The sequence below is a fragment of the Penicillium cataractarum genome, assembly GCF_028827025.1.
Source record: "Penicillium cataractarum strain IBT 29864 chromosome Unknown utg000005l, whole genome shotgun sequence".
NCBI classification, from domain to species: Eukaryota; Fungi; Ascomycota; class Eurotiomycetes; order Eurotiales; family Aspergillaceae; genus Penicillium; species Penicillium cataractarum.
This window is the reverse complement of record NW_026622741.1, coordinates 4,189,737-4,203,821: the sequence shown is the minus strand read 5'-3', so window position 1 is coordinate 4,203,821 and position 14,085 is coordinate 4,189,737. Positions and strand designations below refer to the sequence as shown.

Below are 14,085 nucleotides of genomic sequence, written 5' to 3'. Positions count from 1 at the left end.
AGAGGTCGAAGAACACGATAAATAGACCATCAGAGGAGGACTTGGGGCTAAGGAAAGACCAATAGTATTACAGACTTAGCAGGCCATATGGAGGAGATCAAACGTTTGGATATATACTGGGGTGATGGGTGAGTGTAATAAAGCTCAAAGGTGCCGAATGTACCGAATTCCGTCCCAGTCACCGAGCTAGGCATATTATAGATTCTTCCCGCTTCAACCTACTGTGAGAAAGAGGCTCAGTTGACTCTAAAGGGATAGAGATCATAAGTGGACAGTTCAATAGCAAGAGGCCAAGGGCCAGGTGGGAGATGGCAGAATTTCCGAATGCTCCAACAGAGTTGGTTATAGGGTGGGATGTGCCAAAGGCAACATTGTACATTACAAATCAATCTCTTGTTCAAGTCACCAACAAGGCAATAACATTAATTGATTCTTGAGGATCTCTTAGTGCTCGGGCCTATATATCTTATATATCTTTTTTTCCCCTCTCGAGCTGGGGGTCACCTAGTATTAACGCCTCGACCGTATAATTACTTATATATAGAGTATAACTATATATATCTTGCGTAGTAAGCACTAAAGAGACTTTACCCTCCTGCCTACTTTCTAATACTAGCTCTGTTTTGCATGTGCGTATATCCTTGAATATAGTCTACTTTTCATCCAAACCTCAACCGACCACTATGCTATAATGCTAGATTTATGATCAATCATGAACTTGATCCTTCCTAGCTACCAAGGTAATTTATTGCATTAACCATATATCTATAATGGCCAAGCTTACTTAACTTATATGCAAAATAGACCCCCCTATAATGAAGATGCGCTTGTCTTGCAATGGACTGTTGAGTAGTTGCTAATCCCGCCTTAGGTCCCTTATAAATACGATCTCACCATATTCATCGATGTGGGCTCCATCTCCATCGATCATATTAACCCTTCCATTTTCTGTGTCCTTACAGCTAAGTTACGCGACTTGACTGCGCCGTTGGCTGCTTGCTGACCTTTTCCCCGCGATGGGACGTTGCATCTCGTATGGCCCCCATATTGAACGGCCGTATCAATCGAGACTTCTAATACTTTTAATGCAAACACTTACCGTCCTCCATACTACCACCGAAATGTTGCTTCTGAATTGATGGGTCTTGTCTACGGCGAGTATGGCGGTCGCTTATATGCCGATGTCACAAATAGTTTACCGAGTATCTCCCGCCCTTCAAACATCGTGTCCTCGACGTCAATTTGACGCTCTGGATCGGGTTTTATTGTATTCGTACTTCTGAAATAATTCCCCTCGCGTTAAAAATTAGTGACTCTGGTTGATGCGTAGAGCACTATATAACACCCTGACTTGCACTGTCGCCTGAATAGCGTGGATGAAACTACCGGGGCAAGGATTTTATACTGGAGGGTAGCCTCCAACAAAACGAGAGTAAACCACACCCAACCTCAGAGGCCACAGGGGCTTTCCGATTCCATAAATGTTACCCGAAACAGTTAAATATATGGTTAAACCGGTGCGATCATCCTGGAAGATCTCTGATCTATAGACGCTGATCCGGCAACACCGGCATCGATCGGCGGCGCATCGACCAGGATTAGAGTCCAGACCTACATAGAAAGAAAAGGCATTACAGACCTTCGGAATTATCTAGTCGCCCGAGGTGAGTCCATGGAGTAATTTATTCTTCTTGGTGTCTTTCTTTTTTTGTCGCAGCATTCTCCGGTCGATATTAACTGTGGAGTGACAGCTCATACTAACCCAGTAAGGTTACTTGATTGGCCCGCAGAGTCACCTCGGCTGGCGCCGACCAAGAAGAGGTTCGGTCGAGCCCAACGGGAACATCAGATATGCAACCCAAGAACGCACAAGGCATGAGTGTGAACCTGTTAATATCAAGTCACAGGGGGAACACACAGTGGTTGGTAATGACAAAGAGCGACTTGGTCCTTGATAGGTCATACTGAACCATCTCCGTGGTTCCCCACCGTTTCAAGGGGAAACGCCTGGGAGTAAGCTCATTGGCCGTCTACCCGCACCGAACTGTTTCAGGATCAACAGGCTAACTTTCCAGCTAGCGTGGTTGGCTGAATTACGAAGCTATGCTCCGTAGTTGTTTGCATAGGCTAACTACCGACGCCGAGTGGTCTCGCCTGTCAAAAGCCCTTGAGGCGCCCAGGAGGTGTTCCCCACTCACTCCGGACATCCAAAACACCCCAAGACACTGCACGGTCACAGACAAATGAGCCGCCGAGCTTTGCAAGTAGCCCTATCCGGAGTTTTGCCCCTGACTGGGAGGTTTGGCTGTCACAATGCCCGTCGTAGCGTATCCATGGCGCTGGCTTGGTAGCGCGCCGAGCAAGAGGCCAAGGGCCTGCCTCTGTTGCTGCGATGCTGATAGGTGGGATGTGCTGAAGGTGGCCAAAAATTAGAAACGTACTACAGCTGCTAACGCAGCCCACAGTACGTATACACCGTGCCCTTTGTGATGGGGTTGGTGGTGGTGGTCAACAAGGGCTTTCTTATTGCCTAATTGTTTTAGTCCCCTTTTTTATAGATCTACAACGGTTTTTCCTCTCGGGATTGTCGGGAGTGTTTCTCTTTTTTGTTGATAGATGGATTTGTTTCTCTTTTTCATCTAAATCTTCTTCTTTCGTTGCTTCGCCCTTTTCTTCTTCTACTACTTTCTCTTGTTTGCCTGTTTCACTTTCATTTTCTGCCTGCTGTCTTTCGCACGGTCGAGGCTGCAGCCTTTTGTTTTTTCAAGGCACACACGCTCCTTTGTGGTGTTTATAACAATCGCATTCATTCTTACCGGCTGCAGTATAGACCGTATCCTCTCTTTCTAGCCCTGGTGGCTTACTGAGTCCTTCTTTTCATTAATTTCATCCCTCTTTTTGGGATTCCCATCTTTTGATACTATCGGGATTTGATCACCTCCTGTGGAGTCGCTCAATCAGACGAGATGCATCTCATCCTTTCGATTCTACTATTCCTTTCCTTGAGCTTCGATGCATTGGCTGCGCCAGCTCCCCGTCCGGCCCGGAAAAGCAGGTCTTTCCAGATCGAACGTCTCAAGCGTAGTGACTACGTTCCTCACGGACCTACCGCATTGCGCAAAGCGTTCCGCAAATTCGGCATTACGCCCGTTGATTTCAGCAATATCACTCTAAACGACTTTGAGCCCTTCGACCTCAAGACTTCCGTGGTGAATACCAATCAAAATACCGCCGCCGAGCCTGATCAGACTGGCGCCGTCAGTGCGACCTCGGTGCAAGGTGATGTTGAATTCGTCTCGCCCGTTACGATTGGTGGCCAAACTATTACCATGGACTTTGATACCGGATCGGCTGATATGTATGTTGAACGTCATCATGCTCCATGTCTACTCATTGAAGAAACTATCACTAACGTGAAATCTCCCCCCTCATAGGTGGGTCTTCAACTCGGAACTCCCATCATCCATGACCCAGAACCGCACAGTCTACGACCCCAGTAAGTCCAGCACCTACAAGAAAGTCGACGGCGGCACTTTCAAAATCAGCTACGGCGACTCCTCATCTGCATCCGGCGGTCTCGCCCAAGACACCGTCGACATCGGCGGCGCAACCGTCACAAGCCAAACCTTCGGTCTCCCAACAACCGTCTCCTCCTCCTTCGTCGAAGACACCAATTCCAACGGCCTAGTCGGTCTTGGTTTCTCCTCAATCAACACCTTCGACCCAGGCCCGCAAAAGACCTTCTTCGACAACATCGCCTCCGACCTCGAGGAGCCCGTGTTAACAGCCCGCCTGCGCAGCGATGGAGTGGGCGAGTACGAATTTGGCAAAGTCGATTCCAGCAAGTATACCGGCTCCCTGGTGAATGTCAGCGTTGACTCGTCTGCCGGATTTTGGCAGTTCGACGCGGGTTATTTCGCTGTTGGGAGTGGGTCTTTGCAGAAGGTTACTCAGGTGCCCAAGGCTATTGCTGATACTGGCACTTCGCTTATGCTGGTGAGCCCGGAGGTTGTCACGGCTTATTATAAGGAGGTTGAGAACGCGGCGTACTCCAGTAGTGTGAGCGGTTGGATTTACCCCTGCTCGGCCAGTCTCCCTAGTTTGACTGTTGCGCTGGGTGATAAGTACCAGGCTACTATTCCCGGCTCGTTGGTGAGCTTTGCGGAGGTTGGGAAGAATACGACGACTGGTGAAACTGGTGAGTCTCCTGCAGTATGGACTTTTATGTCGAGTGAGTTGACCTAATCGTTGCGTTCATAGTGTGCTACGGCGGTATCCAGTCGAATCAGGGCTCGAGTCTGCAGATCTTTGGTGATGTGTTCCTCAAGGCTCTGTTCGTTGTTTTCGACCAGCGAGGTCCGTCTTTGGGCTTTGCGTCGCCTTCATGAGAGGTGTGCGTTCGTGAACACTGTGAAATTCTATTAGGGGATGATAATGGTGACCAAATCTGCGAAGGAGGGGTTATTGCTGTTTTGCACATATTGTAGATGTACTTGTTCATAGAAGCGAAGCCTCTTTTATACCTATCGCCCTCGACCGGATCGAGACTCCTACCATAAAAGATGGCTGACTGTAATTGAAGCAATTCATTCCTCGTTTAACATATGGACAACTATACCGGTACTATAAAGGGTTTCATTTTTTGCCATTTGTTCTTCATCTCTCGTGGGTATGCAATCGAGTGACATTGGTTTTGATTTTGTATGATGTATCCAGGCGACCTTTGAGCATCCCCTTTACCGCACGGTAGCGTTCTTCAGGCTCGTGACGGTACACACGATACCGGAAGCAGTAACCAGCTTGCCGAGGGCAGGCTTGCCCTCCTGCTCCTTGGCAACGGGAACGGCGCTGCTGTCAAAGGCGACTTCGAGGTCCTCGGTAGTAGTGAAGCCGGGCTGGAAGGTCTCCCAGACCTTCTTCTTGGGGTTGAGCTGCTTCTCGGGCTCACCCTCGGACCAGCCCTGGAAGGTGATACGCTCGCCGGCGGGAGCATCGGCAGGGGGGTTGACGAGCTCGACGGGACCGGCGTGAGAGTCCTCACCCTCGGCAACGCGGGGGGAAGCAGCCAGAACCATGGCGGAGGACTTGATGCCACGCATGGTCACGGGCTTCAAGTTGCAGACGGCAACGATCTTGCGGTTCTGCATCTCGGCGAGGGGGATCAGGCCGTTCAGACCGGAGCACACAGTGCGGACGGTCTTGCCAGTCTCCTCATCCAGGGAGGTGTTGTCGGTGCCGGGGGCGTCACCACAGTCAATAGTGGAAACGTAGAGGGAGTCGGCGTTGGGGTGGTTGATAGCACGCAGGATGTGGCCAACGCGCAGGTCGATGATAGAGGGCGAAGGAGGAAGGGCAGGGGCAGCGGGGGCCTTGGGGGCCTTGGGCTGCTTCTCCTTCTTCTCTTTTTCTCTCCTTCTTGTTGGTCTTGGGGGCACCGGCGGCGGCCTCGGCAGCAGCAGCGGCAGGGTTCTCGGGCTTACCCTTGCCGACGACGAGGGGCTTCTCGGCAGCAGCACCATCGGGGTTCTGGGCATTGGCCTTCTCACGCTTCTTGCGCTCCTTCTCCTCCTTGGGGTCGACGGGCTTGGGCACGAACTTGACGTCGTTCACGTCGATGACGACCTTCTCCTCCTCGGGGATCTGCAGAGCGAAGAGCTTGGAGTTTTGCACAAAGTCGACATGACGAACAATGTGGTGATAGCCCTTCTCTCCCGTCCGCTCCTCGGGCGTCCACTTCTCGACCATGGGAGCGAGAAGGGCATAGACCGCAATATCAGCGACCGAGGGCTTCGCACCGAGTAGGGTGGTGCGCGAGGCCAGGTGGGTGTTCACCTGGGCCAGGATGGTGCTAATCACAGCCTCATCATTCTTGGCCTGAGCATTCTTGAGGCCAGAGACGGTGTTCAGCCACGACTTGATCTCTGCGTCATCCGCCTCACCAAAGTTCACCGTGGGGAAGATCTTGGGAGAGGCGTGGAGGTAATCGGGCTCGGTGGCATCGGGAGAGATGGCGGCCGGGTACGAGCGGTAGAGGAGGGAAAGGAGCGAGGACTCGGGGGCAGCTGCGGTCGCCATGGTGAATGCGCGTGGAGGAGATGGAAGAAAAGAAATTCGAGGAGGGGCACGGATCGGTGTCAACGATGGGACCCGCGGGGTCGTCCTTCGGGCCCGCAATAGGCTCGCACACCTGAAGAAAGACAATTTGACGATTGGGATCCCAAGGAGAATGGGATCTGTTAGAGCAATTGTATTCTTCGATTAAGCTTGCTCACGCGATCGCCGTGAAGCTTCACCCTTTTTTTCCCTTTTCTTGCCGGCGCTGGGGCCAATCTTGATGACTCAGCCGATGCCCCTTCCATGCTCTCGTAGGGCTACAGTACTTAGGGTACAATGGAATAAGAATAACCTTCTACTAAAGCTCTTATAGCGTGGAATACTCCACACTTGGAATATCTTACCAAGTTTAGATATCGATAGCTCCTTTGTTACGGTTCATACGCCTTCCCGACTCTTACCTTCCTACTTTGACCCGTTCCTGTAGTGAAATTCCTAGCTGACTACTACTTGTCAACTACGGCACTTCTATTAAGGCTTCTCCGATCATATTCTCATTAAAATTGCGACAGCTACTGGTTCTCCGGCGTAAGAGACTCCTGGAAGATGTCGATAAGCTAGCCGAATGGTTAGTCTGTTTACAGGGAGTAGCTCTAGCTGGTAATCAATAGCAACTTTTCTTAACACTCACCACAGTAGATAGGTCCGGGGATGGAGTCAAGCTTGATATTTTTGTTGTTCAGCCAGATTTCAGGTAGATTGTTATCTGATCCGTCATGAAATGACTTCATGCGTATATCATCCACCTGCAAATCGGCATGCTGATAAGGCTCAAAATTTGGTTGTAAGCTGAAACCCGTGAGCCTCAAAAACTCTCTCTATTTTCGAGCCCCTTATACCTGAATTAAACTCCATATTTTCTGCTCTCAAAGGGTGGGCTTTTCAATTTGTTCACAATATGTTGAATTTCGGCTGCTGAAGCCGTGGATATCGTGGCCGGGGGGTTGCTGATTTCGTCATTTCGCGTACCAAGTCACAACTTAATGGTTCGGAGTCGCATCCGAGGGTCCCAATAGCTCATCGCTTAACAAAAAAAAGATATCTCCCATGTCCTGATGTTGAATTCGCTAGATATTTCTTTCTAGCGCTTAGAGTCAGTTCTTCACCTCTGGAGAGGTTACATGCATATCAGAAACTCCCAATGAATGATCCTGATGGGTACATCTCTCCAGGAGGCACTGGATATGAGAGTGCAAGTCAAACCGATTCATTGCGGTACATAGGCAAATTGAAAGCTTTTCAAAATTCCATGAGGACAACCAGTCTCACTGCACGCTAGGAATCGGTCTTGCTTCTATCGATTGTTCCACCGCCCCCCTAAGTCACCACCAGACTATCGAAAGGCTGAAATACACTACTGGGATGGCCCCGATGATCCAGAAAATCCGTACGTTTCACTGAAAGTGTACTGCGACTGGAGCCCTTCTAAAGCATACCTGATTACTGTAGATTCAATTGGAGTAAGACATACAAATGGGTGCTCACGATAACCACGTGTTTCATGTTAGTTGATCTCCAACCCCCAACCTATCACGAAGCTAATAACATCAACAGGTCTATTCTTGTTGCTATACCAGCTGGATCCTACAGTGGTGGACAGCTTCACATATCTAAGGAGTTCCACGTCCAGAGTCAGCCTTTCCCCAACCTGCAATGGGCCACGATGTCATTCCAGATGGGAGCCGCGATTTTACCACCTTTCTTCGTCCCACTGTCCGAATCGTGGGGCCGAATGCCTGGATACGCCTTTGGATATACTATCTACATAATTTGTCTCTTTCCATCGGCTTTTGCCCAGAACTTTGCTACTTTGGTGGTAACCCGGTTCTTCGGCGGGGGTGCAGCCGCATCCACAATTAACATCATCGGAGGCACTATCAGCGATATCTGGCGTGGCAGTGTGGCTCGCAGTCGTCCACTATCACTGTATGTTTTTGCTGGCGTGGCTGGAATTTCTATTGGACCGTGTATCGGCGGGGGGTTGCAAAGAATCCGTATCGGTACTTCATGGAGATGGTATGAAATTTGAGGCTATATGTTCCTTCCTCCAACGGATTCACTTCCAATATCTAGTGGCTGACTTCTCACAGGATCTTCTATTGCCAGATAATCTGGGCAGTGGCCTTGATCCCCCTCTTTTACTTTATCCTATATGAGACCCGTGGAGATGTTATTTTAGCCAAACGCGCGAAAAAGCTACGCGAGCAAACGGGTCGACCGATCTACACCAAAACCGAGCTTGAAATGCCTGGCGCATGGGAACGACTCAAAGTCTCCTCGACGCGTCCAACCCGAATGCTTCTCAAGGAGCCTGTTGTTACCTTCTTTGCACTCTGGGTTAGTTTCGCCTGGGGAATTCTGTTCCTCTTCTTCGACAGTGTCTACCTCACGTTCCATGAGAACTACAAGTGGGGTGCTTTCAATGTCGGCCTCGTCGAACTCTCTATACTAGTCGGTGCAATCATTGGTTTTACGTGCAATCCACTTCAGGATGCTATGTACCGGCAATCTGCGAAGAGGAACACGCAAGCGGATGTTCCTGGTAAACCGATCCCAGAGGCACGACTATATACATCCATCCCAGGCAGCCTACTCTTCTCTGGGGGGTTATTCTGGTACGGTTGGGGTAGTGTCGGCCATGGTTCAATTCATTGGATCGTACCTGCACTAGGAATTGGGTGCACTGGTGTCGGGATATACTCTATCCTGATGACGGTGATCAACTACCTGACAGACGCCTATGAGAGGTATGCCGCGTCCGCGCTTTCAGCCACCTCGCTAGGCCGGAATGTTATGAGTGGTCTTCTTCCACTCTCATCCATAGCGCTCTTTGAACATTTAGGGTTCGGTTGGGCTGGATCTTTGCTGGGATTTGTAGGAGTAGCACTTTCCATCGTGCCGGTCGTCCTTGTGCTCAAGGGAGCCGAAATTCGACGGCGAAGCTTGTTCATGCGGGAGTCCACATTTGACTGATGATAGGTAGCAAATGCAACTATTTAATGACTTGTCAAAACATGAATATGGTCTCATCTTCTTTCGAAATAAGCTCAAATTGCTAGCGTTCTAAGCCGGGCGGGTATCTGTTTCCGCAATACAGGTTACGTCATTTCTCATCCCTAGAACACGACCCTGGCTGTGGTTTCAAGCCTGGTATCAAATACTTCAAGTAAAACAAGTGAATCTCAAGGAAACAACAAGGACCAATGCTTGTAGATTAGCAATGGGTTCTCTTGTGGAAGCCTACGCTTCGGTCTTATCATGAAAAGCATTGAGATCATCAGTAACTATATGGCATTGGATGTTCATACCAGCAATATCATAGAATCCTCCATCAACTTTCGCTCGAGTACTGATGTGTCCGTAAGTATTACGCCCAAATGCTTGTCAGATCATGCATGAATGGGGGCGACTCGGGGGCTGTGAGCAGGGTCAATCGACGAACCTAATCAATATAATGCAGCATCAACCCCTGGAATGATACTGGAAAAACATGCTGTATGTCAGTATTGACCCGAATTTTCAGGCAAAGATGTTTGAATTGATCCGCCACACTATCATTCTTCCTTCAGGAGATCTCCGGATTGACAGACTTGTGCCACTCAACATGTACCAGACTGGCCCCACTTCAAGTAAATCCTTGCCGTGATAGGCCAATTGGACACGCACTAAAATGAGTCACGATGAGTCTTCTATCAACGGCCAATCAGAGAAACAGCAACGGTGGGGGGTCCGTTGCATCCAAGTGTTCGATGGTCCGCCTAAGCCCCCCTCCGCCCTCCAAGCCCCCTTGGCTACCGGATATAACACGACCACCCCCCTCGTTCCAACGTTTCTTCCTCAGGACACCACTCCTCGGGCCTTTGTGACCGAGTTCAACCCATCTCCTCCAAGTCCCCTAGGACTCCCGGGCTACACTTTCAAGAACTCAAGTTAACGCGCCACGGGCCCGCTCAGGCCCGACTAAAGCATCCAACCATGTCGGCAAGCACGTGCACCAGCGTCGCGGCCATTTTCCAGACCTTCGTACTCTTCTGGCAGCCTCAGCAACTCGATCCATCACTCAAACGGCCTCGCGGACTCTTCTCCATGGTCTAGTCACTCTTTTAGTCAACACCAACTCCAAGACCACTCCTTCTCTTCTTTGGCACCTCCGTTGGAATGTATTCCTTCGGTTTCGCCCTACAGTCAATCCTTTGATACCTTTACCTCGCAAGAGTCGGATCTTTGGGCAGAGCCGCATCTGTCCATTGCCAATACCGACTGGAACTTTTTACCTATCGACCCTCCTGCGCTTTATACCTCCGGCTTTGACAGTGTTCATGTGACCGTCAACGACGGGGATTACGGTGTACCCTCTACCTTCGGTTCGCTTTCGGAGTCGGGATCCAACGAGCCTCGACCTCTTCCCCCTTCCCTCATTCCCAGTCCGTCCAATTCTCAGGGTAAGAGACGCTCTCTATATACTGCAATCTCAAGATAGCATTCCTAATTCTTTCATCAGACGGATACTCGCATGCTTCCCCCGTTTCCCAGATTCCCGGATCCGTCTCAACATCTCTATCTAGCCCTGCCACTTCACAGGGTGACGACGTCCTGACCCGCGTGGACTCATCTCGCGTTGAAAAACGGAGAATGAACACACTCGCGGCGCGGAGATGTCGCCAGAGACGGGTTGACCGGATGAAGAGTCTTGAAGATGAATTGGAGGCTATGCGGAGGGAGAGGGATGAGTTGAGACTCAAGGTATCCAAGTTGGAAGGTGAAACGGAGGCTCTTAAGGGGCTTCTGACTCGAAAGAGCAAATGAAGCTCCTCACTTTGTTTTTTTAGCTGTTCTTTTAATGAATGAATCTTTTATGACGGCCAATCATCTTCTTATTGCTCTTTCGCCTATTCTTCTATGACGTAGATCCCTGTCAAAGGCTCATCGAAGAGAGGACGGTTTCGTTCCGCAGGAGCCGTGTCCGAAAATGTGGGACTCTCATTGTTATGTGTACTATTCGTCTTACCCCATGGGGAGATGCGGGGTTGGACCTCGGACAGAAAATAGTGTAACCGATGACCATTTCCCCTATTTACAGCCCCTTTTAAGGCCGGCTGCTTTTCTGGCGAAATTGAATTTGTGTATGAATTCAGCCTGTGCAAAGTCAAACTGACGCTGACCAATATGCGAGCAGTTCGCTATCATGGAAGAGAAGATGTCCGAGTAGATGATGTGCCAGAGCCAGTATGTGGAAGTGGACAAGTCAAGGTACGTCGGGACATTAAAAATCTAGTTGTTGCCACGGGGGGTTTGGATTTCTCACCATCCGAAGATCAAACCAGCATTCGTCGGTATATGTGGTAGTGGTAAGTCACCATCCATGAAGGCTTCCAGCTCTTCGATAATAATGTACTTGGCTGTTGACGCTTCTTAGATCTTCATGAGTATATGGGTGGTCCACATGCAGTACCTCGAACTCCACACCCGCTCACCGGCGAGAAACTCCCTACTACGCTCGGCCATGAGTTCAGTGGGATCATCGAAGAAGTTGGAACAGATGTGACGGATCTCAAAGTTGGTGACAAGGTCGCCGTTAAGCCTAATTTGTCGGACGGTACCTGTCGGTCCTGCTCAATGGGGCGGGTTAACTGCTGCGATCAGCTTGGGTTCATTAGATATAGTGGTAGGTGTCAAAGCCTGGAGCATTATATCTCTAGCTGTACACCCTTCTGGCTCAATTTCATACTACTTGGAATCCTTGAAACGTACTGACCGTTATATCCAGGGAGTGCCGGTGGTCTGTCCGATCATATCGTCGTGGATAGGAAGCATGCGATCCAACTACCTGAATCAATTCCATTAGAAATCGGAGGTAGGCGAAGCCAACAAAAGATATCCATCAATATTTGCTCACCGATTACTAACCCAACTCCTGCTGCAGCATTGGTAGAACCTCTATCCGTCGCCTGGCATGCCGTCAATCGGAGCCCTCTCCAAAAAGGCGACACCGCACTCGTCATCGGCGCAGGCCCAATCGGCCTAGCAATCGTCCAAGTACTGCGAGCACGAGAAATCGACACAATCATCGTGGTGGAAGTTTCCAAACGACGGCGCGAATTCGCCGCTACCTTTGGGGCATCTCACATTCTAGACCCTACAGAGGTAGACGCCGTTGCAGAGATACGAGCTATCACTGGCGATTTCAAGGGTGCTTCGGTTGCCTTTGAGTCTTCCGGTGTTCAGGCGGGACTTGATACTGCCATGGCAGGAACTAGGGTGCGTGGGACGACGGTTATAGTCTCGCTCTGGGAGAAGAAGCCCGTTCTGGATGCTATCGCTGTCGTCCTTGGGGAGAAGCATATCGCGGGCGCGGCGGTGTATGATGAAGGGGACTTTGCGGGTGTGATTGGTGCTATTGAGTCGGGTGAGTATATCTTGTTGCAAATCCTTAATGCTATGTCTCCCCCTGTGCTAATATGAGGAAATGAAGGCAAAATTCAGCCACAATCTATGATCACCAGTACGATTCCTATGGAGGAGATAGTTGAGAAGGGATTCAAGGCACTTATTCACGAAAAGGATCAGCATATCAAGATTCTTGTTGATATCTCGGCGTAATTGGCATTAGCTAGTCGCGCGCGAGTAAATATACTTACTTGGTGATGTATTATTCAAGCATTGGGAATCTTCGTGGTCTCATACTTCTCCACCATGGCGATCACTAATTTACGCGATCAAGTTGGCTGTCAACGTACTGTCTTTAGTGAAAACTCAGAATGAACCTCCCACTAGTACTGTAGTTGAGCATCCGATTTTTTTTTTGAGTATTGAATTCAATTTCCATTGGCTTCGAGTATGTTACAACTTGCGATCAGATGAAACGGAATGACATCATCCCTAGCCCTCCCAGCCCCGTTCCCATTTTTGGCGGCGCCAAGGTCATTTTTTGCTTTTCTCTCCATGATAGTACTGATTACAGTATGTGCTGCTATACAAAAAAAATTTATTGTTATGGTTAAATTATATTTCTGGAATATCATCGAATCTCATCCTCAGAATGATTATTAGGCAGCCAAGACGGTCGCATTGATGAAAGGGCCCTCCAACAAGGAACTCAACAGCCACCAACCAGATGAACCAGTCGGGACGAACGAACGCACACGAAACCCCAGCGTGGGGTCGAAGTAAGTATTATGCATTATTCGTTGTTGACTAGGGGTCCTTTTGTACAGCTCGGAGACCCCGTAGCACCATATGTACTACTACCCACTTCTCCATACGCCATCTCGGCTGCTGATGTGTCAAACGATGACTAGAGCACCGGGTCGCTTGGGCTAGCTCGTCAGTATACTGTAACAACTTAGCAAGCTTGGCTAAACTAGCTGGGTCGGCCTAATTGCTCTTTTCAACAACTGTATAGGTACTATTGCTCGGCAGTTCAAGACCATGCCCAACACAAACTAACCGACTACCAGAAATTTGTACAGGACTAGCCGCCCGGATCGGAAACCTTCGTTAGGGCCAATCTGAAGTGCCGATCCTTCCACGGTTCGTGTTGATGATGTGGCCATCGAGATCTGCCAAGGCCCCAAGATGGACTTTTCCAGCGCGCCACATGGAAGCACACCATCGGGCCGAAAGCCACCTACCAGCATTCTTAATATAGTGGTGGACTCGACAAAGAACTGTTACTACCGTAGTATACTCGATGAGTTCATACCTAATGTTAAAACTCCTTACCCTTTCAAACCCTACCACTATACTAGGGATAAAAGGAAGCCCCTGTTCGACTCTATCATAAAGCCAGTTTTTATTTTTATCTTCAAAGGGGGATAGGGCGTCCCCAGTGTCCACTTGGATGGGTTTGTTCCCGCCCAGAGACTGTTCTGGCATCTCGCTACGTCCGCACTAACGCAGCACGTCGTCTGTGTCCACATCTGATTGATCCACTCGACTTTTGTCTTCTTGAAGGAGGCCCCCTCAGCCGTG

The 14,085-nt window shown here is 49.6% G+C and overlaps 5 protein-coding genes across 5 annotated transcripts; 4 read left to right on the top strand and 1 right to left on the bottom strand.

The window, feature by feature from the left end:
• Nucleotides 1-2,966: 2,966 nt before the first annotated feature.
• N7496_007208 (pepsin-like aspartic protease) lies at nt 2,967-4,388 on the top strand (the record flags this gene model as incomplete). Its single annotated transcript, XM_056700137.1, has 3 exons — nt 2,967-3,358; nt 3,435-4,198; nt 4,261-4,388. 3 exons carry the CDS (start codon nt 2,967-2,969, stop codon nt 4,386-4,388), a joined length of 1,284 nt encoding a protein of 427 aa, XP_056555550.1.
• Nucleotides 4,389-4,736: 348 nt separating this feature from the next.
• On the bottom strand, nt 4,737-6,075 carry N7496_007207 (putative cofactor for methionyl- and glutamyl-tRNA synthetases; the record flags this gene model as incomplete). Its single annotated transcript, XM_056700136.1, has 2 exons — nt 4,737-5,401; nt 5,436-6,075. The coding sequence occupies 2 exons, from the start codon at nt 6,073-6,075 to the stop codon at nt 4,737-4,739; spliced, it is 1,305 nt and encodes a 434-aa protein (XP_056555549.1).
• A 1,180-nt stretch (nt 6,076-7,255) lies between these two features.
• On the top strand, nt 7,256-9,087 carry N7496_007206 (uncharacterized protein; the record flags this gene model as incomplete). The annotated part of the gene is made up of 5 exons (XM_056700135.1): nt 7,256-7,329; nt 7,394-7,501; nt 7,564-7,617; nt 7,669-8,040; nt 8,205-9,087. 5 exons carry the CDS (start codon nt 7,256-7,258, stop codon nt 9,085-9,087), a joined length of 1,491 nt encoding a protein of 496 aa, XP_056555548.1.
• Nucleotides 9,088-9,784: 697 nt separating this feature from the next.
• N7496_007205 (uncharacterized protein) lies at nt 9,785-10,920 on the top strand (the record flags this gene model as incomplete). Its single annotated transcript, XM_056700134.1, has 3 exons — nt 9,785-10,043; nt 10,101-10,556; nt 10,616-10,920. 3 exons carry the CDS (start codon nt 9,785-9,787, stop codon nt 10,918-10,920), a joined length of 1,020 nt encoding a protein of 339 aa, XP_056555547.1.
• A 360-nt stretch (nt 10,921-11,280) lies between these two features.
• Nucleotides 11,281-12,714, top strand: N7496_007204 (2,3-butanediol dehydrogenase; the record flags this gene model as incomplete). The annotated part of the gene is made up of 6 exons (XM_056700133.1): nt 11,281-11,364; nt 11,390-11,462; nt 11,531-11,779; nt 11,882-11,968; nt 12,038-12,520; nt 12,587-12,714. The coding sequence occupies 6 exons, from the start codon at nt 11,281-11,283 to the stop codon at nt 12,712-12,714; spliced, it is 1,104 nt and encodes a 367-aa protein (XP_056555546.1).
• Nucleotides 12,715-14,085: the final 1,371 nt, after the last annotated feature.